This window comes from Camarhynchus parvulus, chromosome 5 (assembly GCF_901933205.1).
Source record: "Camarhynchus parvulus chromosome 5, STF_HiC, whole genome shotgun sequence".
In the NCBI taxonomy this organism is placed as follows: Eukaryota; Metazoa; Chordata; class Aves; order Passeriformes; family Thraupidae; genus Camarhynchus; species Camarhynchus parvulus.
This window is the reverse complement of record NC_044575.1, coordinates 9,043,273-9,071,003: the sequence shown is the minus strand read 5'-3', so window position 1 is coordinate 9,071,003 and position 27,731 is coordinate 9,043,273. Positions and strand designations below refer to the sequence as shown.

Below are 27,731 nucleotides of genomic sequence, written 5' to 3'. Positions count from 1 at the left end.
CTCCTGCTTCATCTGACACCTCACACCGGGACACTTGGCATTTCTACAGTGTCCTGCAACAGGACCTGGGCACCTTCAGGTGTTATCTGACCCCTAACCTGGCCCCAGGATGTGGAGAATTTGCATAATCCCTTTGTGATAGATGAACATTGCAGAAATATAGTGATGATTTCCCCAAATTAGCTCAGACACCCATCTGCACTCCTGTTTGTCTCCTGCTATGACCTTCAGAGTCTGTGGCAGTGAAAGACTCTGGATATAACACAGGCAAAGGGCAGGGAGAGGCTCCAGGGCTGTGGCACCGGTACAGCAAACATCCAGAGGTGATAAAGCTGGCATGAACCCACAGTGACCGCTGTCCTTTTCCCCTTTTGTCTGCCAAGAGAGCCGAAGAGATGGGAAAACAATAGAGCTTTGTCCTGTCCTTTTTGTGTCTGGCAAGGAAAAAGCCCAACTTGTAGCATGGGTATCCTGGCAGGTGCTGGTGGGATCCCCTGTGGCCTGAGGAGCAGTTGTGCTGATCCCAGACACTGGCTGTATGAATGGGATGGGGAATCCAGAAAGCTTTGAATGCCCTGAGCTTGGATAACACATGGGACACACACAACCTCTGGTAAATTGTCTCATCTCTTGCCTCTCAGCGTCTGGCCCAGTGATCCCTAAGACAATCCTTTGAGGGGGAAAAACCCTATAAATGGTTCTTTAACAGAATTCACTTCAGTTCTCTACTAACCAGGAAGCTTTAAACTTGCCTCACGCCCAGAGGAGTGGGCAAAATGGCAACGAATATTATCTACCACTGGTATCTTACAGATAAACAGTGCTGTGGGAATGGTGTTTCCCACTGGCATCAGTGAGGAAATGGGCTGAGACCACTGCAGAGGTACAGGGTGGTACCTGAGGGCTCAAAATAGTGCTGGGCTGAAATCCCAGTAATGATACTAAAATCTTGGCTGGCAGGGAAAGAGTCCTGTTTGGCTTTATGTTAAGGAGTGGAAAGGATGAAAGAGAGTAATAAATCAGGAAAAAAAGCAGGATCGATGCACATCCTGGAGGGCTGGGGTTATCAGCTTGGTCCAGGAAGCCAAAGCGCATCTTTAGTGCCAAGTTCCCTCCCCATTTCCATGCAAAACCTTATTTAGCAGGGAGCTGGGATGTGGCTGTGAACGTTCAGTGAGCACAGGAGATCAACTAGTGGGATAAACTGCCCGTGGGCCCAGCTTACAGCTGGGATAATTGGTTAAGGTCTCTGGGAATGCTGAGCAGTGCCAAGGAGGGCAGGAGCAGGCTTGTCTTTCTCCATGCACAGCCTCTGCCAAGCCAGAGGGGCACAGCACCCCCAGTACAACCTGCCAGTGGCCTCTGCCTCCCCTCCAGGCACATCCTTCTCTGATTAATTAGTTTTACCACACAGGATCCTACCTGATCCTCCCTGTCCCTCCCCACATTTGTTTACAGCTGTTGCTGGGCAGAAGGCGCAGCTGAAGACAGGGGGATGTATGGACAAGTACGGAGCAGTCTCTGAGGAATGAGAGGCATTGGATTTGTTTTCCCTGCCAGTGCCATACCAAGGATCTCTCCTCCATTCCCTGAATCACACTGCTGACCTCCCCAGCCTCCACATCCATTACAGCAGCCTAAGGGAAGTCCTGGTGGTTACTTCTGGAGCTTGCCAGTTCATTATATAATCTTTACATTATCTATACATTATCTAGCAGTGCACACACTGTTTATAGGAACCTGCCAGCATAGCATGAGCTGCTCTGTGCCAAATGGCAGGTCAGGACCAGCCTGCTGAGGAGAAATGGGGCAGCAAATGCTCTGTGTGCTCGTGGCAGCCACAGAAACCTGCCAGGCTGGCTTACAGAGCAGCAGTATGGAATAACCTCCATTCCAGGATCCCAGCCTGGGGCCAGATGTGGCACTTGAACACAGCATCTGCCAGGTTCCTGCTTCCTGCTCCAGGTTACCCAGGGTTAGTCAAGGATCTGCTTTTGGGCCTTGCACTGACCTGCTGTGCCTGAGATACCTGACGGGGGAGAATCTGCAGGTCCTGCCTTGCTCCTTCCCTGCTCTCTATGGCCAGCACAGAGAGAGCTCCATTTTGGGATATCTTTGCAGTCTAGGGAGTATCGAGCTCCCTGGGTTTGCTGTTAGATCAGTGGTACTTGCTGAACTGCTGGAGCTGGTCTGTACTGGCGCCTGTGGCACTGGGAATGTCTCCCTGGTCAGCTCTCCCTCATGGCTGGTGTGTGCAGATGGATCTGGAAGCTCTTGGAGTGAATGAACAGCTCTCATTGAGGTGTGAATGGGCTGTGGCAGCAGGGAGCAGTGGCTCCGGGTTCCACACGGCTGAATTCCTGCTCGGCACGCTTCATATTTGCCACAGCTCAGCCCCAAGTGCTCACATTCCTGCTTTATTAGCTGAAGACACAACCCACTCTAGGAAAGCAAATAAAAACCTGGCACAGCTCCTGGGTTGTGCAAGGACTGAGTACATGGAGGAACAGTGTGTGTTTGTGTTCAGTGTGTCCAGCGGGCTGCTTGGAGCAGGATAATCAGGGCATTGAGAGCTATAGTTCACCAAGAGAGATATTCCCTTTTGCCTTTACAACCAGATAAATTATTTTTCACCAAAAGCCCAAAGTGGTGTTTTCTCAGTTTTCTGTAGCTGGTATTGACAATTTTTGAATGTCAGAACATACTAAGATTGGGGGAATCCTGATTTAATTAATTCGCTTTCTTTGAATCTTGAAAAAAATTCATAATGAAAAGTTCCTTCATTTTTTTGGTTGTTATTTTTATGAACTACAAAACCTTTAGTTCCCAAGCTACTTGGGCATATCCAAAACCCCATTTCCATTTAGGAAAGGTTCCTCTGTGTGAGCTCTAAGCAGTTACTCCGTGAAAGGTGAGAACTTGTGCTCAGCAGTTTCAAGGTGGCAAAGAAAAAGGGTCACTGGAGATGCTGAACAGCATCAGAGGTGGGAGATCCCTCTCCACAGCATCCCTGTCACTAACTGCCATCCCCAACTCCTGGCCAGCAGCACCTGGAGCAGTGTCTGCTCTTCCCAGTAGCTCCAGAGCTCCATGGCTGAACTAAGCCAATGTGTTCCCTGTCTCAGCCACCACTGGGGCTTGATCTGCAGGAACCAACAGGATTGTTGGCTTCCAGTTTTTCTTCCAGCCCTGTTTCCAGTTGGTGTATTAAGTGTCCAAGGCATTGAATGGAAGGGTCACCTACACACACAGTGTCAAAGGGGAGCAGGGTAATCTCAAGCTGGAATCTCAGGTGGGAAAGGGGATGTGAAGAAGGGAGCTGGAATGGCACCAAGGGAGCAGGGGGAAGGACAAGGGAGTTATTCAGGGCTGGCAGGAGGGGACAGGAGGAATTAATGACCTGGGCAAGAAGGCTGGATCTCTGCTGAGCCTCAGGCTTTTTCTCCAGTATGATGAAATCTTTAAAGACATGACAGTGAGTGGCACTGTTCTGAATCCCTGGGGATTTAGGTATGGACGTGGTCATCTTGATTCAGCAGTGTGGCTGAGCAGGCTTGGCAGGCCACTGCTTCTGCCATAGCTGTCTCTTGCAGACAATACCAGTGTGTGTTAAATCCTGCACAAATCCTCTCCTAAAGATTGTGGGGAAGGAATGATCCCTCCATGTTCCTGTCAATAACGATGTGACAGCCATGTGGCCTCCAGCTGGAATTGTGAACAAGCTCATGGTTTGGGCAGGGTATGGGGCAGCCAGCAGCAGGGAATTACAGTCTGGGCACTGTGCTCAGGGCTGGAGGGTCTCATCTCAGAGACCTCTCCATGTGGCTGGGGCTGGAGGCCCTGCTGGGATACAAGCAGATCTGTGAGACCCCCAGGAATTGGTTCATGACCATTAAAGGTAAGTTACTTCTTCTCCATTGGTGTGTTTTGCCTGGCCAGTGCCAAGCAGCTGCCTGTGGCTCAGGGATGTGATGCTGGCACCAGTGGAGCCTCTCTGCCCATGGCTCCCCAGGGAGATGATCCCTGTGCAGGGCCACACTGGGCAGGAAGTGGCTCCTCTCTTTGTGATAGTGCCTCGTGTCCTGTTACAGCACCGCAGCCTGGCTTGGGTTACGGGTGTGCAGTGTCAAGTGATTGGCATCAACACTGCGCTTCTCCAGCCTAACTCATTGCTCCCAAACCCCTTTTCCAGCCCTGTGCCCTAACAAGTCTGGTTCTTTCCCAGAAATGAGTGCATCAAGGATGGCTGGACAGGCTGGAACCAGCTGGCAGGGTCTCACAGACCCTGGAAGGAGGCTGAGCACCGCAGGGACAGACAGCAACCAAACAGAAATGAGCTGCTCCTCCCCACAGCCCTATGAGAAATCACTGCAATCATCAAACTGCCCTGAACTTCTCCTGCTACGCTGCCTAATCCATCAGGAGAGCCAGCCAGTGCTGTTTGACAGCTCTGGAAGCAGCTGAGGGGAACACCTACAGAAGCCCACTGGGAATCACCTCAGAAAGGGGTGGCAGCAGCTTTCCTGCTGTGGGAAATGCTGTGCAGAAAGAAATACTTCCTGCCAGTCCTTCCCATGGGTTCTGCTGGAGCTTGGTTTCCCCCCCCCAGGCTTTCATCTGGGCTCAGAACAGACGCCCGTAAGCAGAGAAGCAGCCTAATTTATTTATGGCGTGCATTAACATTTATTCAGCTGGTAGCTGTGTGGGGAGAGAGGTGGCAACCTGAGAGGGGCCAGCCATTCCCTGCTGCCAGCTGAGGTGGGACTGCTCCCTGCAGCCACAGACTCCTCCAGAATGTGGAGCTGAACGAATGTGGTGCTGTTTTACTAGGGGAGGAGGAAAGGATGAGTGTCCTGCTCCACAAGAGCCAGGAAACTCCACTGAGGATGGCAGAGCAGCTGGAAAGCATATCAAACTCTGCTAGGAACAGAGCCAGGGGAGAGTATCTTGGGGTTTTAAGTCAGTTTCTTTGTAGAATTCCCTTTGGTCATCTCTCCTCATCCCTCTGTGCTCCCCACAGTGAAGAATACACGGTGGTAGGCAACATATTTGGTGATCAAAGCAATTTCAGCAGGCCAAGTGTGATGCCAGAGCCTTCCCCACCCATCAACAGCTGTGTGATGAGGCTGTGTCCTGTGAGGACCTTCACACTATGCCCTGAAGGCCCCTCAGAGTGAACCTCCACCTTCACCATCCAGGTGCTTTCCTGTGCACAGCCTGAAGCTGCTGCTGTGTTCCAGCCTCACCACAACAATTTTAAATATCCCTCTTCAGGGTCTCTCCTGAGGTGGGTTTAATATTCCCAATAAATCCCTGTTGATACTGGGAACACCTTGGCCCTCAGGTAGCACTTTTGTACCCACAGTTGGCACCCCTGTCATGTTAAGCCAGTATTACTGTAGAAAAAGCATCTTTAGAAAGGTAAACCAAAGGCCTTGTTCACTTAGAAATAATATTTAGACACCTGTGTGCATTGGAGCCATCATAACCCAGAGAGCTTTAAATGAGTGGATGCCTGTGTGCTGGGAATTTGGGAGTCACTGCACTCACTTCTTGGAGGTCTGGCAGTGTACACAGGCTGAGGGTCCAGCATGATTGCATGGGAGGAAAATAGAAATATGAAAAGTCTTGTCAGCTCCAAGTGTCCCTCAGCAGTGGTGTAATCACATAATCAAGGCCAGCTCGGCTTGGTGTGATTTGTTTCATTATGAAACATAATTCTCCCTGGAATTTTAGTTCTTGTTTGCCCTCTACCCCCAAATGTGCCAGCTCACAGCAGAAATTAATGCTGGGGAGGGAGGATCCGAGTGGGAAAGGGACCAAGACATTTAAACATTGGTTTACACGTGCTGAGTGTCTTTTGCTGAATTAGAGGGTGGGTTTCAAGTGCTGCCAAGCAAAATCCCTCTGGATGTGCTCATGCCAGGGGCTGGGCTGGCCAAGAGGTACTAATTTGTGCAGGGAATCAGAGCTCAATCTGTATTTCAGTAGTGGCAGGGAAATAGCAGGCAGCTGCTTTACTCCTCCTGAGGATTTGGCCCGGGGACATACAGTCCTCATTTCAGGTTTGCTGGAATTTGGTCAGAGAGGTCCCAACCCTGGTGAATTTGTTTTTGAGGTGTGTTCATACAAAAAAATGTGGAAGATGAAATGCTGTGTTGAAAAGTGCTTATTTGAGAGCTATGTTTGTTTCTAAGGCACTCTGTCAGCCTTTCCCTGCACTGGTTTTTGTGGCACAGGATTGAGGGGTGCTCCCTGTGCCATGGCACCATTAGATCCCCCTCTGGAATTCTGGTGGCTGGAGCCCTGGATTGCCTGCACCCATGGGTGCCAGCCTGCAAATCTGCTTGGCTTTAATCCCATTGTGAACTCCCAGGTTCATTTTTACACATTTCTCTGTAGGGCTGTTTACCTGGAAACTGCAGCCCTCCTGCCCCTGACAGGATGTGCCAGTGTCAGTGCTCAGCCAAAGGAATGTGCACTGCCTTGGAGGCAGGAGGAGTTTGTCTATACTAGCAGCCCTGTGTGCACCCAAAATTCTCACATCTCATCCTCTTACTTCTTTATCATGTGTCCTTCCATCTCCAGAAGTGACAGACACAGTTCAAACCCCTGCTTGGCACCCACTCACCCTGCAGCATTCAGGCCACAAACAGCCAAATTTCTGGTCAGCCATTATCCTCATGTTTCATTTCTTGGGAGCTAATTGGCATTAACAATGGCTTTATTTAGCACTAAATACAGCCCCTGCCATCCCACTTCTCCCCAGGTGAGGTTGGTCTCTCTGGACACTGCTCCAGGCCACTCCACGTGGATAAACCTCCAGCCTTGGGCAAAGGGAGTCAGTTCTCAGGGACAAATAAACCACATTGGCAGTTCATAGCCGCCGAAGACAATCTCTGATCAAATAGAAAATATCCAAGGACAAGCACACACAGTCTGTTCCTTCACAATTAAACATCATCCAGGTAAATCCACAGCTCTCAGGTGGGAGAGCTGGCAGGCTTGGACGCCCCCAAAACTGCTTGTGTTACCCCAGACAACCCCCAGCTTCTTACCCAGGAAATAACTGGGGGAGGTGATTTCTCACACGATTTATGCTTGCTCTGCCCACCCCAGAGGCCACATTTTCACCTGGGGTACTTGGATCTGCTGAGATCAGGAATAACTGTTATTGATACCTAAATGTGGTGAACCCAAACAAGCTGCCTCTCAGACTGTGCACAAACACCCATCCTGTCCATTCCCTGCACTTCCAAAGAGCCAAAGGGCATGGAATTTTCATGGTTCACTAAGTAGTTAGAAGAGGATAATCATTAACCTGCTGAGGACAGTCTTTCTTTTGTGAGGCCCTTTATCAGGTGATCTTGCTAACAGACCTGGGAAGGATCCACTAAGGGAAGAACCGTTCTGTTCCCACAAAATCCCAACTGTCCCCAGCGTGGGAGGTGTCAGCACAGATGTGAGGTGTGTTTTTGTTGCCAGGTCAGGCCAGCCTGTTGTGTATGGAACTCTGGATTCATGTGGCTTTGATTGAGTTCCAGCCTAAAGCTCCCCAACATCCACATCCAGCTCTCCAGAGGTGCCTTTGCCATGGGAAACTTTGGATGTGTTTGCAGGCACGACTCACCATACAGGTCCTTTGCACTCAGCTTGGAGGCTCCCTCAGCTTTGCCCATGCTGCCACTGAAAAAGGAAGAAGGTGCAAATCAACCATCAGCTCCCAAATATTTTTAACATCAGTTTTCACACAGCAGCTCTGCAGTGCCCAGAGGGACCAGCCCTTCCCTTCCTTGCAAAGCATTTCCTTGTGGGCCGTGCCGGCGGCTCCTGTGCAACCCTACCCGTTATCCACACCACAGGCACATGTCACTGAACCCAGCGGTGGAAACAGGACACGGAGCAGCCCAGCCAGGCCTGTCCCCACTAGAGTTACCTTCACAGTGTCCCCTGGAAGGACAGCACTCCGGAGGGGCTGGGTTAAGGACAGCGGCTCCCAGTGTGCCGTAAGTGGGAGTTACAGGGAGACCCCCTGCATGTTATCCCTGAGTCCACCTGAACCTGAGGCAGTGGAAGAGCCAAGGTGATGATCCCTTCTCAATGGACATGCTGGAGATGAACCCCTTGAAGGCAGGTGCTTGGATATAGAACATATCCCATGTAAGGGAGGGTGGAATTGTGTGAAAACAGTTGAGTTTTGGGGTGTCAAGTCTCTAAGCACCACTGGCAGGGCCACCCCCCGTGCCTGGTCATGGGTAGGAATGAGCACCCAGGAGATAACAGAGTTTTCTCTGGCAGAGGAGGATCCAAGTGGGATCTGAGGTGCTGTGGCTGGGCTGTCCTGCACAGAGCAGTGAGTCCATGGGTGCCCAGGGGCTACTTTGTGCTCTTTGTGCACCATGTCCCCCTGAGGGCAGGCAGTGGATCAGGTGCTCATACCCGGTGCAGGAAGGAGGGAGAGAGCTGGTGGCTCTGGCTCCACTGGGAGGTTGCCATGGGCTGCTGGTGGAGAGGCTCCTGGTGTCCATCTGCTCTCTGCACCTAATGTGACATTATCAAACCCCAGTGCACAGGGCAGGTGATGTGTGAGGCAGTGCCAGGAGGGGTGAAACAAACACCAGGGACTTTGTGGATGAGTGGGACTGCTTGGAGTACCCCCGAACAGTAGGAAGGAGTGGTGCAGGGAGATCCTTACTTTGCTGAGCCGGGGTTGCTGTTGAGGGATCCCTTGTGACTCATGTTGCTTCACAGGCCAGGCAACTGCAGCAGAAGCACAAGAGACAGGGTCAGTGGTTATAGAACAGGCTCTCAGGTGATTTATCTGTGTGCATCCTGCCCTCCCTGCCTCCAAGCTGGGGTGTCCAAGCAGATGAAGCAGTCAGGTGAATATAAGGTTGTTACCTCCCTGTTCTCAGTCACCTCTCACTGCTCCGACCTAGGCTGAAGGTGACACATCCCAGGATGCTTTTTCAAAACCTATTTCCACCTCTCCCTCTTGCTCTTCCATTCCAGGCACACCCCAGCTTTGTGACATTCCAGCACATCTTTTTCCAGCAGCACTGTCCTGCCTAAGGTTAAACAGGGACTGAGGTGCCCTTTGCCTCCATGGTCTGTCCCAGATGCCTGTGCCCATGTGCTCATGGCTGTGTGTCCCAAGTCATTTTTCATGAGTGCCATTAGCTTTTGTTCTGTGGTAATTTTAAGCTCTACACCAGCTGTTAAAGTATCTTTACGAGGGGATTGACCACATAAAGAAAAATGGGATGACTGAATGCTGCTCCACTGGCAGCTCAGGGATGAAAGAAAATGTACTGCAGTGAGTGGTTAGTGAAAGGCAGACAGGATCAGCACAGATCATTTTCTTTCCAGTGAGAATTAGAATGTGGGAGAAGATGTGAGAGAGATCCAGGCACTGTTCTGACAGCAGAACTGCAAGGGAAGAGACAAATCTTGAAAACAAGATATAATAAGATCTCAGGGAATTATTTGTTTTGGTATCCAAGTTCTTCAACTCTGCTGCATGTGTGAGCTGAAGGGAAGCCAAGGCAATGTCCTAAAATATTTTTAAGTTTCTTTTGGAAAGTTCAGGGGCATGTCTGTGCCTGGGTCAGACCCTGCTTACCTCATGATAAGGTTGTCAGAATTCAAAGGTTTGGCTTTGAAATACTTGTTGCTGGCCTAAAGGAAAAAATTCCTCAGTGTCCTCAGTGGGATTTCCTGGAAAGGAACTGCTGAGTGTGCTTGGCATGTGCCAAGGGCTGCCATGACAGCCGTGGGCAGGCAGTGGAGCTTCCTCCAAGGGTTTGTCTTCACTGAATCTAGGCTAAAGTGTGTGTGTAATCCCCAGGGAATACTTTGGAGCCATCCCTGACACCTGGGATTTCCCCTCTGGAGGCTGACTATCTGCTGTAGGGCTAGTTGTATCATCAGCAGAGCTGCCCTAGATTCCTTACGTATCCACATGTATTCCTCATGTTGGAACACTTGCAGTATTTTGCTCTGTGTGTTTCACCCTGAGGTGAGGGCAGAGAGAGTTTTCTCACTGATCTTATCAGATCTGTCAGTGGGATGTCAGAGAGATGCATTTATGAGGATGCTGGTGGAGTACTTGGCTGTACACAGACTGCATGGAGAACCCCAGTATGTTTTGGACTCAGCCTTACAACTTTCAGCCTGTTTTCTGTCACAATAACACACTCAGCACGGAGACACTGCTAGAAAGGACCCTCAAGTGCATTTTAGTAGCTAGTATGTTAAACTCCCCCTTCTTTTGTGGTTGATGCTGAAATCTCTTTGCACACCTATAAGAGATATAAATTCATAATCACATTAGAATAGAAACTTGATGGTCTGCCAACCCCTCTGAGTGTAATAAAACCCATCCCTGTGCCCAAGCTTGGATACCTGTGAATTTTTCCTCTGTTAATAGCTGTCTGCTGGTTTCCTTTTACATTCCTCAAACTGTTCCTATCTCCTGGATCTCTTTGTGCATTAGCATAAGATACCTGGAAAAGAGAACTTGGGCTCTTAAAAACCCCCGCTCTGTTCTGTTTACTCTGCACCACCCATGCACTTGAGTCCCACATGTGATGATAGCTGGGGGTGTTTCTTCATATTAGTGTCATATTTCTGGCTCCCTTTTTCTTACTGGCCCAGGGCCATGTCCTAATGTACTGTTATCCAGGTTACTCCAGCAGGAATGTGTTACCAGGTTTGGCCCATGGAGCTCAGACCTGGCCCCAGCTGTGAAGCACCCAGAGGAACCAGGGATCCAGCTAAGGTCACCCTGGTTTTTATTTCTCCTTCCTATGCTGTGTCCAAAAAAATAAACCTCTGGGATCTGCTCTTTGAGGAGCCCAGCTGGGGCAACCCAGGGTGACTGCCAGAGGTGCAGACTCCATGGCAGTGGCAGAGGAGTCTGGCTTCATGGGTGAAGCAGGACCAGCCCTGAATTCTTCATCTCATGGTGATTAATAAAGTCCTGATGGGATCAGCTGGTGTTCCCAAATGATAAGCTAACCTGGAAGGCTTCCTCTCTTCCAGGGTGCCTGTGTCCCAAAGAGGCCATGAAACTGGAAGCAGTGCACACACCTGCCAAGTCAGCAGGTCCTTATCATGCTGGGCTCCCTTTTCTTTGTTTATTCCTGCTATTTTCCTATTTGCCCTTTGCTCAGCTCTCCCCACTGCATTCAGGCCGTGGCTGTGCTCAGCCTTGTGCTGGTCACAGCGAAGGCGTGGTGTGGTGCTGGCCAAGTGAAACCAGGATGGAGCCTCATGCCAAAGCTTTTAATTCAGCCTTAATTGCCGGATATTAATTGAATCTGAACTGGAAGACTGCAAGGGGGAAGGGCACATTCCTAAGGAGTTGGAGACTTTCTAATGAATCTGCTAAATCAAGAGGCAGCTGGGCTTGTGAAAGGTGAAGGAGGACTAAGAGCACTTCACCTGAAATGTGGACAGAACCAAGATGCAAGAGATGAAGCTGTGGGCTGGCCTTCTCTAGGTTCTCTCTCCCCTTGGGAGCTTCCTTAAGAGCTCCCACAGTCTGCAGCCTCAGCCAGATGTTGTCTTCTCCCTGGCCTGATTAGAGGGTTCTGGTCTCCCCCTTATCTCCCAGCAGGTGTGGCTGCTGCCTCCTCCTTCCCCAGCGGGAGCAGCGTAGGAAGGGAGGTGAGACACAAGTGTCACCATGCAGTGTGTGGCTGTGCAGGTATTAACTTTGACTCAGCCTAATCAAAGGCAATTTCAAGACCATCTCCCACCCTTTTGCTGGTGCAGGGCAGAGTCTCTGCTTGGGTCACCAAGCAAGGCAGCTGAGCCTCGCATATGAGCATGGTGTGGAATGAGGTACGGACTCCAGGAGCTAAGCCAGGCTCAAATTCAGTCTGCAGCCACTGGAGCAACTACAAGGAAGCTAAACTGCATGGCTAAAGCCTAGTACCTTGATCTAGCCCAGGTCAGGAGGTCCCAGAGGACTTAGGGAGGCCAGCACAAATCAGTGCTGAAGGCCATCAAGGTGGGTGAAGACCTGTAGTACTTTAAAGCACAGGAAACCCCACTCCCTGACTTTCCGGCCAGTCTTATCCTTAGAGGTCAAATATCCTCCCAAAGACTCATGGAGCCGTGACAGGAGCCTGGCATTGTCTGCGCCACATTTCTGTACTTTTATAGCAAATGGAAGCTGGCCATGCATTGTTTTGGCTTTCTCTGAGTCTCTTTGAAGAGGGAGCTGTGACATTGATCCCTCTTCTCCAAGGGTGGAGAAGCACTTTGTGAAGGGAAAAAGTAATATCTCTTTCTCCTCTCTGGGCTGATCTCTGCTATTGTTTTACTTTATTTTTATTAGGTATAGTTCTCCCTTATCTGCTGTGGTCAGACTTCTTATAGGGCATGGAAAGGACATGAAAAATTCTGGATTCTGGGTAAAGATTGGACAATGTGCAAATGTGAAATACTGGTGGGGTTTTTAGGGCTATTATTATTATTATCATCACTGTTAATAACAGCAGCATCTGGTGTTTGTGGGTTTTTCTCTTCATGGGTCTAAGACCTTTAAGACTGAGACTGGGTTTGTTGGTATCAGAGAATATTAGGATGTGATTGTAGTAGCAAGGATTTATGGTGGTCTGAACAGAACAGTTTTTGCTGGAACAGTAGAACAACATGGCAAAACCCTCAAAAACCTTAAACTAAGTGACCTAGGAGTAACAGCAAGTTTTTCCAAGCATATTCTAACCCTTGCCTGTGTTTCCATTAGTCATCCCACCGAAATCTGCCTGGGGCAGCAACAGGACTTCTGAATTCCCCATCAGCCATGCTGAGGGGAATCTCTGCAGCAAGAGGTAATGGGGCTTGGCCACTGGGGAGATCCCTGGGATGGAAATGCTCCCTGGGATCCTGCCTGGGGTGAGGGGTCCCTGCTGTCTGTGTGTGTATCCTGTGCCAGGGGGATGGGCCAGGCAGAACTGCTGGACTGGCAGCAGTCTTGGCAGTAACATAAAGCTCAGGAAGAAACATGAGCTGGCCACCACAGGATGTTATCTCTCAGACTTCTCAGGCCCACAAAAGCTGTCTGTTAGGGCTGCTGGGTGTTTTCCTACAGGAATGTCACGCTGGAGAAAGCTGTTTGATGGGCTGTGCAGTAAAGCTTGGGCTGCTTGGATTCACAGGAGAGCAAAGGAAGAAGCACAGGAACTGTGGTGTGTGCGTCCTGCACTGCTCCTGCTCCAGACTGCTCCCCCAGCCCCTGGGAGTATCCCACCAGTTGCCACAATCTCTCCCACCCTCTCTGATGGTATAGCAGGAGCTGGCAGGTAGGGAAGGCCACAATCCCACGTCAATCCACTAACAAAACAGCTTTTGGGCATTAGTGTGGCACTGGGATATGTGTGCTCAGGGCTCCTCATGAGACACCAAGAGTCCTAAATTCACACAAACTGGTTTAGATCTCTCAAAGTGGTTGTGAGAGAGACCCCAGGAGCTGTGGTTGACTTGAGAACTTCACATGGGTCTCTGGTCTGCTGGTCCAGCCTCTTGGAACCACCCTTCTCCTGCTTTTAGTTGCTTTTTTGAACCTGCCTGTAAGGATGGCTTCAGGGATCACCAGGAGAAACTCAGGGTATCTGCTAGGAACATGCACTCTTTAAAAAAATGATCTTTGGGTTAGTCAGAAAGCATCAGGAAATGCAAATCCAGAGCAGAGAGGCTGACAGCCAAACAGAGGAACAGGCTGTTGTTTCTCCTTGGAGAAGCAAGCCAAGATCATGTCCCATCCAAAATTTCCAAACCCTGTTTTTGCAAAATCAGGCCTTGGTTGTTTAGCAGGACCAAGTCAGAAGATCACTACTCTGTTTTAATGGTGGTGATTCCTGCTTTGGAAAGGGGAACACATCCAGATGACACTGCCTGGAGAGCCTGCTGGCTGCAGGAGTCCCTACTGTTATCTGTGTTGTTTGAGATGCCTTTACAGCACCCCAAGTTTGGGAAAGTGGCAAGTCTTCTGTTTTTTCCTTCTTCCACCCTTTCAAGTTACCTTTACTGTGATGGAGCCACTCAGGGTCATGGATCCCTTTGGAAAGACATAGGCCTATGGAAGGAGGGGGTGGAGCTCCGGTGTGTGTGTGGCACGTGCCACATTCCAACAGAGGCAGTCCCCAGGTACAACCTGCCAGGTGTCTGAAGGATACACTCCCTGCTCTGCACATCACATTGTTCACATTGTGGAGATTCTCCAGAAGACAAGCACCTGGATAAATATAATCCAGCCCAACAGGTCTGAGCAGAGAGGAAACAAGTGTTCTTCAGCCTCCACGGCAGAAGTGGCAGCTGCTCATTTGGACTGAGGCAGCTCAGACCTACAGCCACCCCTATATCAGCTTTGGTGGACCCTGACCCCCCCACCTTGAATCCCATCTGGATTTCCTGTTGGTCTCCAAGGGGCTGCAATGGAGCCTTGGGAGCTCAGGAACACAAACTGGCACTCAGAGCAAAAGTGCCAATATTTACATATTCCTGATGGGAGATTCAGCAACTGCCTACAGAGAGAATGTGTCCATGGTGATCCACAAGCAGACCTTAATTTAGGTCCCAGTTCAGAGTCCAGTGGCACTGCAGGCCATTGGTGCCCACAAGCTGGAGTGGGAAAGATCTGAACCAAGCAAATATTCCTGCCAGAAAGTAAAACCTTCCTCCCAGAGCTACAACCAAAAGCAAGTCTGGACAGCACCCTGCTCTATAAATACCCAGGGAAAATGCACAAATGGCCACAGTTTTCAAGATCTTGGGAAAAAACTGGAAGCTGGCTCCACTACCCCTCAGAAAGACTTGTTTGCAGAGTCCCAGTGCCGAGTCACAGCTCCTGGATTTACACCTTTCCTCTCTTTTGGAGAAATTCTGCAGGAGCTGGGTGGAAGGAAAACAGGGAGCAGGTTTGGGCTTGCTGTGTGTCTTGCCAGGGGTTCCAAGGTGAGCATTATCCATGCTTGGGCTGCAGTTTAGAAAGCTAGAGAGCCAGGCCCAGAAACAGCACATTAAATATTAATGGATGCCTTTGGAAAGATGGAGGAAGATGAATGAGCATTCCTTACATAAAACCTCATTAAATGGTTTAAATTAAAAGACCCCAGTTCAAAACTACCCAACTGGGAGAAAGTGTCATGTGAGTCACTTGTACTGCCCAGGAAGAAAAACCAGCATGACGCGTTCCCTTGGCTTCCTGGGAAGAGAGGAGTTTTGTGAGGAAATTTGTAGCTTTTTCCCCTCTATCCTGTTTTTGTTTTGTGCCCACACCTTCTGTGAGCTAATCCTGTCCCTAGCACCACCCAGCTCCTGGGAGGTGGGAGCCAAAGAGCTGTGGGAGGCTGGAACTGGCCGTGGGACTGTCTAGGCAGGATGCAAGGGAAAGGCTGGATGGCTCCAGAGCCGCCAGGACCTGTGGGTGTAGCATGCCTGGTATCCAAAAAGTTTGCTGAAGAAAGCACTGGTTGTTGTCATGCTGAAGGTTTCTCTGCTCTGCATCCTTATTCAACTCACAACTCCCAAAAATTATCCCCTTTTCCCAGCCTGGTGCTGTACTCTGGGCACTGGTTCACCAGCAGCAAGGGGTTTAAAGCTGTGATTTTCAGACGTGGGAAGGATTTCATACTTTTGATGAAAGGGAAGCTTTTTCTTTGCTCTGTCTAAAAATTGGGACTCAGAGATCAGGCCAGCAAAAATAGGGAGTGACTCTGCCTGTGTGTGTCATATTCCAGAGCAGGACGGATAACAGCCGAGCCCAGCCTGGAGGAGGGTATTAATCTGTGTTCAGGCAAAACACCAAAATCCTGAAACTGGCTGTGGGCTCGTGTTCCTGGCTGCAGGCACCAGCTCTCAGAGCTGTTCCTCATGTGCACCTCCTGCAGAGCTGGAATATTTCTCTGATGGCTTTTCCAAGCTCGAAGGCATCTGTGGAACAGCTGGGAGACTCAGTGAAAGGCTGGCACCAGTGGGGGTTGCAGACTGCCCAGCCCTGGAAGTGTCCAAGGCCAGGTTGGATGGGGCTTGGAGCAACCTGGTATAAAGGAAGGTGTCCCTGCCCATGGCAGGGGTGAAGCTGGGTGGGCTTTAAGGTCCCTTCCAACCCAAACCATCCCAGAATCTGTGAGGATGGGCTAAAGCTTGGATGGAGTTGTGAGGGTTCCTGTTGTGTCCCTACTGCTTCCCACAGTAATGATACAGCTCTGATGGACAGAAGCACAGTGGAGTGGTGTTTGTCATGGTGGGATCTCCAGGAACAAAGCTCAGGACTGTGACATCCATGCTGGAAGGTGGTGCTCTGTTTATTCAAAGCACAGACAACAAGACTGCTTCCAGAAGCTTCAAAGATGCCTGGTCCAACAGGGACCATGCTGATATCCCTTGGCTGGTCCTGGTTTGGCTGGTGGGGATCAATAATTTCTCACCAGGTGTGGGTGTATCAGGTTGACCTTGCTGTTTGAGCTAATCACTCAAGTGTCTTAATTTTCCATTATATGATTGCTGTAATGTGTAAGAACATGGTGCCCTCCTCACATCAATCCTGTGCAATCCTTAGAGCCAGCCTCAGCATTCCTGCCTCCTTACCCCTGACAGGACAGCTGTAAAGCCTAACAGATGCATTTGGCAGGCAGATTCATTTTCCACAGTAATTCCCAACCTTTAGCCCCAGGCAGAAGCATGATACACCAGACCATCCTTGCCTAGCTACTGCAGCCCAAACTGGGCTGGAAAGCACCAAGCAAAGCTGGGGGGTGTGGCTGGTTCCTCATCCCCTCAGGAGGAGCAAGAGGGAGTCTTGTTTGTCAGTGCACTCCCCATGCTGACTGGTTCATGAGCAAGACAGAGCAGCTGAGATCCAAGGGACCTTTCCACCACCTCCTCCTAAGGAAGGGCATTTTTGGTCACTCCCTGAAATGCTGATTCACTTCCCTGGCAGAAATTCAGGCATGTAGCAGGGCAGTTGGTGTGCCAAGAGCTTTTTCTCTGTTAAGAGAAAAGCTGTTATTAGGCTCAGAGCCACGTTGGGGCCAGGTTTAGCTTCAGTTTGTCTCCAGCAAAGTCAGCTCAAACTCTCTGGGGTTAGATGAAGATTGGTAAATCTGCAGAAGTAATTGGTCAATCTGAACTAAAAATCCTTTTCTGCCTATGTAGGAAGGTCACAGCATCCCATCTTTCCCCAAAGAAAGGGAGAGGGTTGCAGCCCATCTCCCTCTGCCTGTACTAGGGAGGAGCTATTCCACTCTGCTCCCGTTCCAAATCTTTGTCCATAGCAATAGGGGCTTGAGGCTTGGGAAGCATCAGTAATTTTCATTTCCTGCTCTAAAACTCATCCTGGGCTTTTTGTTGGGAGGGTGGGGCAGAAGAATTAAGGGAGGAGATTCATCTCTTAAAAATCTCATTTGATATTTAAGGCTTTTCCAGCCTTTTTAAGCTAATGATGACAACATTCACTGCTATCTCTTCCCATCCTATGTTGTGCTTCCTACTCATATCCTGCCTGGGTATTTTTGGCTATTTGTAACAATTCATTTGAGCTAAACTTGGCACATGGAAAATCGGCTCTGAGTGTCACTGCAGGAAAACATCCAGTTTAACCTGCTCAGTCGTGGCTCTTGGAGATGTGGTGGGGCTCAGGTCAGCTTTTGGTCTGAAAACATCACTTGAGCTTTTTTAGTAGTAGTCTAATGCAGTTTTTTCCTTCTGTAGTTGATAGTTTCATATATATTATCATGGTAGACAAAATTTTAAATGGAAAAATGGTGATTTATCCCTTCCCATTCACCTGTGAAAGGCAGAAATGGGAATTCATGCAACGGGACTTCTGTTGTCCATCACTGATTTGTTTTACATGCAAAATGCTGAGATTTTTGGATTTTCACAGAGTCCCTATAGGAACCATAACATTCATTGATGGTACAAAACACGTTCTGCTTCAAAATACTCAGACCCACCTGAAGGATGCCCTGCTCTGTTTCTGGGGTCAGAAGACAAGACGTACAGTCACAGGAAATTACTGGGTTGATTTCCAGTGTTTGGGCTTTCAGTGAAGCTGTGGATGAGACCACAGAAGGGTTTTTCAGCCTGAACATCCAGTTACCCAGTAACCAAAACAGTCCCAGGAGAGCTCATTCCAAAACCAAAATAAACCCCATTCCCTTTGCCCTTTGTTCTGTATAGAATAGAAGGATGTGTGAGGCTGAGTTTATCAAAATAATTCAAATGGCAGTTTCTAATCTTGCGGTGCAGAATTGTTTTAACAATCTTGCCACAAAAAAAAATTTAATCTCTTGCAAGGGCAAGGAGGAAAAAGCACAATTGGTCCATGCAGAGGCTGGGATGGGAGTTTGAGCTGGCCTAGAAGGAACCAGACTGACTCCAGGGCTGGGAAGGGGAGAGAAGAGTTTCCTGCAGTGCCTTAGAGAGGAGAGGCTTCCCTGGCCACTACTATGTGCCCACAGGGTCTTTGGCATGGAGATTTCCAGTTCCAAAGGCTAAAGCTGTGCAGGGCACATGAAGGACAGGGTTTCTGCTCTGGGAACCTCAACACTGGCAGGTTTGCCCAGGGAGGTTGTGCCATCTCATTCTTGGAGATTTTCAAGAACAGCAGGAGTGAACTGTGCAGCCTGTTCTGATTTCAGAGCTGACCCTGGTTGAGGTTGGACTGGAGGTCTCCTGAGATGCCTTCTGGCCTGGACAACCCTGTAATCCTCAGAAGAGGGGGTGAAAGATGCAAGAAATCCCTTTTATGCCAGGTGGGCAAGGTGTGTGTGGAAGGATCAGGGCAGCTGGCATGCAGTGCGGCCAACACAGGCCACGTGGATGCTCCTGCAGCCAAAGAGGAGCACCGTGGTGCTTACCATGACCTGGGGTTTAAAACCACTGAACTCTCCTTGCTGGCCTGTCACTGAGGTCTGATCCTTAAATGAGCCACAGGTTTATGCATCTCCTCTGGAGCAGAGAAAGGTTGGCAGAAGCAGAGTTGTGCCTAAACATGCACACTGGAGAACCTGGTATATTCTGGGAAGGTTGTTCTGAAGGGAGGGGCAGGTGTCCCTGAGAGCACAGGAATACCTGTGGTTTGGGAAGGACAAAGGGCTGTTCCTGGTGCTCCCCAGCCAGGGGCTCCTGAATCCTGTCCTGGGGGCCTACAGCTGAGCTCATGGATGCTCAGGGATGGCATGAGCTACCCAAGTGCTCCTTTAGCTTGAGTTGTCAGGAGGATTCCAAGAGAAGGAGCTATGTGTCCATCACCCATGTGGCACTGGAGCAGAGCATGGCTTCTGTGAGCAGCATCCTGGCAGCCACAGGCATCTGGCAAGGGCAGATCATGTTGGAAGCAGCTCTGGGAAAATACCAGGGACTGCTGAGGATGGTGGCAGCCCAGATCTCCCCCATAACCTTCTCCTGCTCCACATCATCCTTCTCACCTCTGACTGTTTTCTCACCAGCTGTTGGCAGGCAGGGAGAAGGGATCAGGGAGCAGGAGTGTCTCCAGGCTCGTGCCAGGTGTGGAGCAGATGTTCTGGGACCTGTCTGGTCTAGTTTGCACGTGGCTGTGGCAGGGCTTTGGCTGCTTGGCTGGTTTCAGGGCTCCCTTCCTGGGCTCTGACTAAACCTGTACAACATTTCCTTCCACTGAGCAGTCACTGAGGCCAGAGCTCCTCTCCTCCACTCTATCCTCCCCTTGGCTCAGAGGAGCCAGGAGCAGCTGCCTGAACATGGGGTGGTCTATTGCCTCTCCCATCACCTGCCCTCAGTTCTGCTTGGTGGCAGGTTGGAGGCACATACACTGCAGCACCTGGAGGAGAAGCCAGGAACAGGATGGAAACACAGGAAACCTCTCTGCATTTCCCACCCTCAGCAGTGTGAGCGACGAGCTCCTGGTACTCTTTTCCATCCCTGAATTTCTCCAACTGCATTTGCCCAAGCTCTGTAAACTCTGGACATCCTGAATGGCCTGTGGCAGGATGCTCCATGCTTGGCTCTGCACAGTGTTCTCAGCCACCTCCTTTTGTTCCTGCTGCACTCACCAGCTGCTGGTTTCATGGGATGCCCCCCAGCTCTGTCAGCAGGAAGCAGCTGGTGCCTCATTCCCTGTCTCCATGCCACAGGCTGTATCACAGATCTCAAGGAGAGCAGCATCTCAGTGTCCCTCTCCCAAGCTGAAGAGCACTGGAAGTTTCAGGGCTGAAGTCACAGATACAAGGGCTGCTCCTGGTTTGTTTTTAAGCTCAGAGCAGACACAGCAGCAGCAAAAGGTGCTTCCTTGTCAAGACATTGCTCGGGCAGCCGATGGCCCAACCACACCTTGGGTGTTACCTGCTCGTTCTGGCAGAAACCAGCAATGAGCACAGCTCTGGTACATTTGCTCTCAATTTATCCTGTTGAACCTGCTCCTGCCTCGCTCCATGCAGCAGCTTCTCTGACAGAGGCACAGCTTTTCTGGCTTTTTTAAAGCTTCTGAAACTTTATCAACCTATTTTCCAAGCAGTAGCAACTCACAGCAAACCTGACAGTTCTTGAAGTTATCCCTGAGAGTCTTTCATGCTACTTTTACACTCCTGCCCTGCACCTTCTGTTGCAAAACAAACAAGGGGGAAAAATCCAACCCAATATTTTCCTTGTGTTTTGACTCAGGTTTGAATGCCAGGTTGGAGTGTGCATGTACCTGGATGCTGGACTAGAGCCTTCCTTCACCAGTTGGGTTCCCTACTGTGGAAACTCTGCAGGGCAGCTGGAGATTCCTAAGTTACTCTCTTTAGGAATCATGGAAACATAGAATAAATAGATAGAATCACAGAATCAGCCCTTTGACTTCAGTGGGTCAGTGTCATTTCCATGGCTCAGCTGTACCACTCCCCTCCCACAGTTTGGCAGGGTTTCTGTTCTCCTGAACTGAAAAAGAAGTGAATCAGGAATGTACCTGCCTGCATGACCATCAGGAGATCAGGCAGAGATGCTGGTGTGCAGGTACCTGGTGGTGCAAGACTCCTTCCCCCACCAGCCTGAGGGCGTGGACTCTCCTCTCATGGGGAAGTGGATCATGCCTGTTAAAGTCCACGTAACTCCAACCAGAGGATTTCTTTGGGTGCAGTCTGGGGTACTCTCTCCATCTCAGAAATCCTGCCTGTGTCACATATCAGGGAATAGTGTGCAAAACCCTTTTGTGGTCTGTACCTGGACTGAGGAGCCACCCCTACTACCTAACCTTACCTCCATGCCTGCACAGGCTGCCTGGGTACATGTTATTGCTCTTCCTTTTTCAAGGACTTTTGAAAGTCCCATATCTCAGCCCAGAAGCCATGCTGAGAGCAGCAGGTACCAAAAACAGGACAAACTGCCTGGTTGTGTGAAAGTCAGAGTTACTGCTTAACCTGCGGGAATGGCCATAGACAAGGCCATTTGCTTCTGCCCCAGAGGAAGACATTAATATCTTCCCAGAGAAAAGAGGTTTTAATTAGCGCTCCCTTCTGCAAAGAGCCCAGCTCTCCTCCTCTGTCTCCTCAGCTGAACACAGCTATAATTAAGAGGCAGCAGTGTCAGGAATGAGAGTAGGCTCCAGCCTGTGATTTATTAAGGGATATCGTGGGTGCAAATTACCTTTCTCTCTTCTCCTCTCCCTGGTGTTTTTATAAAATGAATTTGCTGATAAAAGGATTGTCTCAGGCTCAGGCAAATGGACACCTCTGTGTTTATCTCAGCACAGACAGTGAAGTCACTGCTTTGCCTCCATAGAGTCGCCACTGAAAGCCTCAAACCTGATTTATCATGTCATAAATTGAATGGTTTGGGTTGGAAAAAAGTTCCATTTCCCTTTATGAGAAATGGACCATACCCTGTCCCTCCCTTCCACTAGGCCAGCTTGCTCCAAGCCCTGTCCAGCCTGGCCTTGAGCACTTCCAAGGATAGGGCAACCACAGCTTCTCTGGGCAACCTGTGCCAGGGCCTAAGCACTCTCACAGGGAAAAAATTCTTCCCAAAATTTAATATAAAGCCACCCTCCTTCAGCTTAAGGCCATTCCACCTTGTCCTGTCACTCCATGCCCTTGTGAAAAGGGCACAGAGGAGTTTGGAGTACTTGGAAGAGTTTGTATCCACAAGTCACAATTCTGGCTGGCAGCAGTGGTGGGACAAGGACTGACCCAAGAGAGTCCTGATGGTGGCAATGAGGCATGAGTGACAGACTAGGACAAGCCACTGGCATGTCCAGAGCAGTGAGGTGGGTCAGGTTTGGGATTCACCTTGTATTTGCTGGTGAGGGAATCTGGAGCAACCCTCAGCTCTAGTTCCAGCAGCCAACACTTGTAAGGCATTAAGAGATTCTCAGCTCCCAGATGATTCCCACTTCTGTCCATCCTGAGCGACAGGGAAGTTAGGTGTAAACAGTCTGGGGGAGGGTGGTGTTGACTCAGCCTGATCCCAATCACATCCCACCAGCAGCACTACTTCACTTTCTGAATCAGCTGTTGTGCCTGAACTTTGGTTTATTGCCATTTGGATGGGCTGCACTTTACCTTTGTAGGATATAGATCTGGACAAGTTGAGACTGATAAGACAGAGGAAGGGAAAAAAGAAAAAAGGAAGCAGGAAGGACTAAACTTAAATTCAAATCATGAAAGCTTTTGGGGCTCAGTGCCCAAACCAGAAACCAAAAATAAATAACCAAAAAGAATAACCAGAAAATTCTTTCTGTCCCACTCCAAGGCAGTGCCGAAAGACCTCAGACCACAAATGTGGAGTGTTCCTGTTCCACCAGCCATGGAAAGTTCTGCCTTCACCTGGGGCAAGGCTAGGTTGGAGGCCCATGAGCCATGAGGGCTCATTTGTGCCACACCTGCCCATCATGACAGCCAAGGCTGTTGCAAAATCCCATCCCGTCACCCTGAGGGTGCTCAGCTCCTCCATTACAGAGGTGAATAGGTGGGCTAATGCCTCAACAGGTGAAACCCCAAGTGTGGACTGAATGTGGGAATGTGACCCTGGCACCGGAGATGAGGATTTCTCACATGTGAGATGTGTTTGCCCATCTCAGCAGGACAAGGAGAACCTTTGTGGGAGATGCTGGTGAGAGGAGTTGATTTGGACCCTCCTCTGAAGGCAGGGATGCATGTAAGGGCACAGAGCATCCCAGGAAGGGTCGAGCTCTGTGCCAGACGGGCTGGAGCAGGCCAGCCTCTGCCACCAGCCTCTTTCCTTGTGAGGGTCCATGCATGCCACTGTGCCTGCAGGAACAGGCACCTCCAGGCCTCACTTGGTGCTTCCAACCAAATCAGGGCCCCAGCAGCTTGTCTGGGCACTTCAGTCCCTGTCCCAGGGCAGCTGAACAGGCAGAGCCTGTGACTCCCCACTTCTTCCCGGGGGTTGGAAGCTTTTGTTCTGTTCCTCGGCAGATCCTCAGTGGCACTGAGCACGTTGCAGAAACGCCCTTGGGAGCACTTGGGGAATGGGAACAAGGGCTGGGCTCTCCTGGGGAATTGCAGTTCAGGTGAATGGGAAACATCTCCAAACCGGTCCAGCTCAGCTACACACCCTTCCCTCCCTTCTTAATTGCAATTCTTCCTAATTTATCTGGATTACCAGGAAGTAAAATGCCAGGACTTTTTTGGTTACCCCCCTGGCATTGTGCATTTCAATTTTGGAGGCAGTACTGTCGCCAGCCCAGGAGAAAGGAAAACTCTCACTGCCTTGGGAAAAGACAAACCCTCACCTATGTGCAGCAGCAGCCATGTCCATGTGGGAGCAGCTCTCCCTGGATCCCCTTCCTTTCTCTCTTAACACCTAAATATTTTAGGGATGGGTAACAGTGTATTTTTCACTGACCCTGACATATTAAACCCACTGCAAGCAGACAGATATGCTGTTCACAGCCTCCCCACTCCATGAAAATCCTTCTGCTCTGCTGCATTCCTAACTATGGTCTTGTGGGCAGATGGAGATCCAGAGCTAAAATGTGCTCTCAGGCCTCCTGGACCTCCCTGGATCTCATCTCCTGCATCTCTCAGGTGTGGTACAGTGCCTGGCACCATTTCTGATGGTGCAAGGACTCTCCTACAATGCAGTCAGATGAGCAGGGAGGGTTTCCTTCCTTTCCACCCTTCCCCTCCCTTGCAGTGGGAAACATGAACACTTCCTGGGCAGGCAGATGGGTATGTTTCTGGGCACCTGTGGTGCCTTGGCTAAACACGTGGTTCAGGAATCCTTGCTGGCTGAGCCAAGTGCTGTTGGATCTGCTGCCACTCCATGGGAGCTGCCATGCCAGGCAGACACCGAGCTGCTGGTAAAGCTCTAGCAGAGTGCAGGAGGTCATCCCTGTCACTCCAGCAAGTTATAGCAGTGGAGTTTTACTTGGCACTTCTGCTTGGGGGTCACTAGGCTAGGCTGGAGAATTTTCCAAGGGTGATTGTTTTATTGCCAATGACACCAAACTCGCAGGCTAAAGGCCATGCATTCCTGTCCACCCTGGAGGGAAGGGCAGCGCTGCTGACTGCACTTGTGGAAAGGAGTCATGGGCCCTGATCAGCCCTGTTCAAGGACTAAAACACTGAGTCTTCTTCAAAACCACAAACCTGCCCTGGCCCAGCACTTCAGAGAGACCATGGCATGGAAGGGAGAAAGCCAAGAGTATGACAGAAAGTGCTCCAAAGCAGCAGTCCCGGATCCAGCCCTGTGGGAATAATACTCCAAGAGTCCCCCACGCACTCAGGACTTATTTCATATGGATGTTTCTCAAGCCCACACAAGCCAACGCATTTGTTCTCCCTGTTTCACTCCTTTCTTTTTTGCCACAAGGACTGAAACCTCCCGAGTCCTACAGTGCATTAGTGTCTCTTCTGAATCTTTCTTTTCCAGAATGATCCTGTGACCCTATGAAGAGCATTTTGTTTTCCAGCACATTCCAAGCCATCTCATCCAAGGGCAGATGCCAACAAACCTCTGGCAGGTTTGGCCCTGCAACCATGCCCCAGCAGGGTCTCCTCTCAGGATCCACAGCCTGGCTGAGTGACCAGAGCAGAGCAAGCAGGACAGGGTTCCTCCTGTGCAACCCTTCCCTGTCTCTTCATGCCCTTGGATGAATTCAGGCAGGCAGCCATGACAATTTGTCACAGCATGACAAAATGGTGGCTGCTGTGACATCGCCAAAGACAGCACCTGCTCTGCAGTGTCCTTCACAGAATCATCATGGTTGGAAGAGATCTTTGAGACCATCTAGTCCTACCCTTGACCCATCACACCATCCATGGGAGTTGGGCAGATGGAGACCCAGGAGCAACAACCTGCAGGGCTATTTCAGGCTCGAGGCTGGGCTTTGTCACTCTGACTGATGGGGAGTGGTTTGCAGTCAGCAAAGGCGGGCATTGAAGGCACATTCTGTCTGCCCCTGCGGTACCTGTCCTGTGGCTCAGAAGACATTTTCTGCTGGTGCTGAGCAGGATCCTGGCTGCCCTCCTCTCTCATGGTGTCTGTGCCCACCCTGCCATGGGGGGTGATGGCAGAGGGGCAGAAAGCCAAGGACTCAAAGCTTGTCTTGGCAAACTGCTCCATGGCCCCGCGCAAGCAGTGTGCGCACGTCACAGCCATTCTCCAGCGTCACTCGCAGCTGCTCCCTTCCCGGGACTTCACCAACGGCCAGTTCAACAATGCTGGTGCCGACTTTTCCTTGGGTGCCCAAAAACATCCCCTGTTCCTCTAAGCTCTATGATTACATGACAAAGCCACCCTGCCCTGATGAGTACAGCAGAGTAGATCCTGCACTAGACCAGGTGGAGAGCTAAGGCACAGTTGGGAGAACACGAGCTCCTTCCCAAGGCTTCAGCTGTGGAAACCAGCAGCAGGAACAATGCAGGCCTGACCACAGTGGATCTGACCTGTAGTGTTGTCCCAAACACCAGCTCAAGCCTTGGTTTTAAACATGGCCAACCAACGACCTTGCCTCTCACAGACACCTTCCCACAGTGGATCCCAAGTCCCTCTTCCCAGCCCTGTTTTAAAGGGTTCCTTGTTTCAGCACTGCTGCCTGCCCTTTCTGTCTGTGAAGGACTAATTTTCCTTCTTAATCAACTGAAAACTCACAGAGCAAAACAGAGCCAGGAATGCGTTGCTGCCTGTGGCATCTGTGAGCAAAACTGTGCGTGGATCCCTGCTGTATCAGCTGGGGGCTGAGCCTCTGTCTGTCACTTCTTTACTCAGCAAAAGGCCTTTTTTTGGGACACATGCCAGCCAAGTTCTGGCACTCCTGGATGAGCAACTACCAATGGATCTGATCCCTGCTTTTGGAGCAGCCCAGCAACACAAGTGTTAACTCCCCGTTGCTCTAATTACAGCAGGGCAATCACCGGATTTTACTACTGTGCTGTGTCACAGTTATTTCCAGTATTTGAAAATAATGTCAGTCACATCATTTGTCCCTGAGCCTTGTCCTCAGTGGAGTTTGCACCAGCATTTTCCAGGAAAATAAGAGAAAGGGGATGGGAGTGCTGTGACTCGTTAATGTAGATGAAATCTCATCAGGAGGCAGAGCTGTCAGGCGAGGGAACAGGGCAACTCCGAGCTTCCCTCAGTGCTGAAATCGGGTGGCAAATCCTGCCAGGATGAGAGATAGGGAGAACTGACCCACCAAGACCAGCAACTCTTTGAGGGGCCCAGCGGGGAACGGCCCGAAATTCTACACACTTCCCCAAAAGAGGAAACCCCGAGGTTTGCAAACAAACAGCTGCTCAAAACTACGTCTCCAGACTTCATTAGGAACAGAAAAAAATGCCTCGTTCTGTGCCAAATGGACATTTCGCTGCCAAGAAAGTGCCACCTACTGGATCTCACCCGGTGGGGAATCACCAGGACGGGGTAAAAAAACTCAGAAAACACAACGCTGGGAAAAGTACGTTTTTTCATATTTTTAAACTAAAACAACAGAAAACTACACTGATAGTTCTCCCAGCCACAACCCCTCTCCAGCCATTCTCCCTCCACAGCAGAATCAGACAGACTTTTGAAGTGGATAAAAGCTGGGGAGGGGGATGAAGTTTTAGGATTTGCAAAGAGAAACTCACCGGTGCTGAGAACCCGCTCTCGTCTCCCGCAGTTCGCTCAGCTCCCGTGAGTTCTCTCCCAGTTTCCGGTGCCTTCCTAGTTAAATCCTGCTGCCATTCTCCAGCAGTCAAGCTCCGTGTCCTGCCTGCACAGGCTGTGAGCCCGATGCCCCGAAGGCTGAAGGAGAGTGGGAGGCAGAGCCCACCCGGCACCCCGGCCCGGGGGTCCCCGTGCCGTGGCTCCCCGCTGCCCTTCCCTCCCGGTGCCGCTCGTCGCGGGTGTCTGAGAGCAGGTGACAGAGGTTCCTTGGCAGAGGAGAGAGGAGGGGAGGGATGTGGAGGCAGCGAGAGGTGGAGCTGGGACCCGGAGCAACAGGTTACTGTATAACCAGGAGCCGGTGGCTCCAGGAGCGGCGGGGGCTGCTGCAGCCTTCGCCCACTCCCCAGGCAAGGCGACCAAGAGCCCAAGAGGAGGGACGTGTTAAACTTCGGGTTTCTTGCTCCCGAGAACATTTTGTACCCAATGGGAAGGTTGAAGGTGGCGAGGGGAGGTGAAGGAGTGCTTGGAGCTCTGTTTTCCATCGCCGGTGAGGGAGGGGACGTGCTGCCCGACCGCCTCATGGGGGGAACAAGGCACCTTTTGTGCAGCCCGGGGCTCTCCTCAGCGCTGGCTCGCGGCTTGTTTTCCTC

General features: G+C 50.5%; 1 protein-coding gene across 3 annotated transcripts in view; it reads right to left on the bottom strand.

The window, feature by feature from the left end:
* Positions 1-27,504, bottom strand: part of EPS8L2 (EPS8 like 2) — a 49,060-nt gene extending 21,556 nt beyond the window's left edge. For 2 of the 3 annotated variants that reach the window (XM_030950364.1, XM_030950366.1), the window contains exons 1-3: positions 27,063-27,504; positions 8,696-8,760; positions 7,631-7,686 (exon numbers count right to left, since the gene is read on the bottom strand). In XM_030950364.1, coding sequence (XP_030806224.1) covers positions 7,631-7,686; positions 8,696-8,739 — 100 coding nt within the window. In that variant the 5' untranslated portion in view covers positions 8,740-8,760; positions 27,063-27,504. Of the gene's footprint in view, positions 1-7,630; positions 7,687-8,695; positions 8,761-17,966; positions 18,065-27,062 lie in introns of all 3 variants that reach the window. The other variant, XM_030950365.1, reaches the window with a different exon arrangement.
* Between the last annotated feature and the right edge of the window lie 227 nt (positions 27,505-27,731).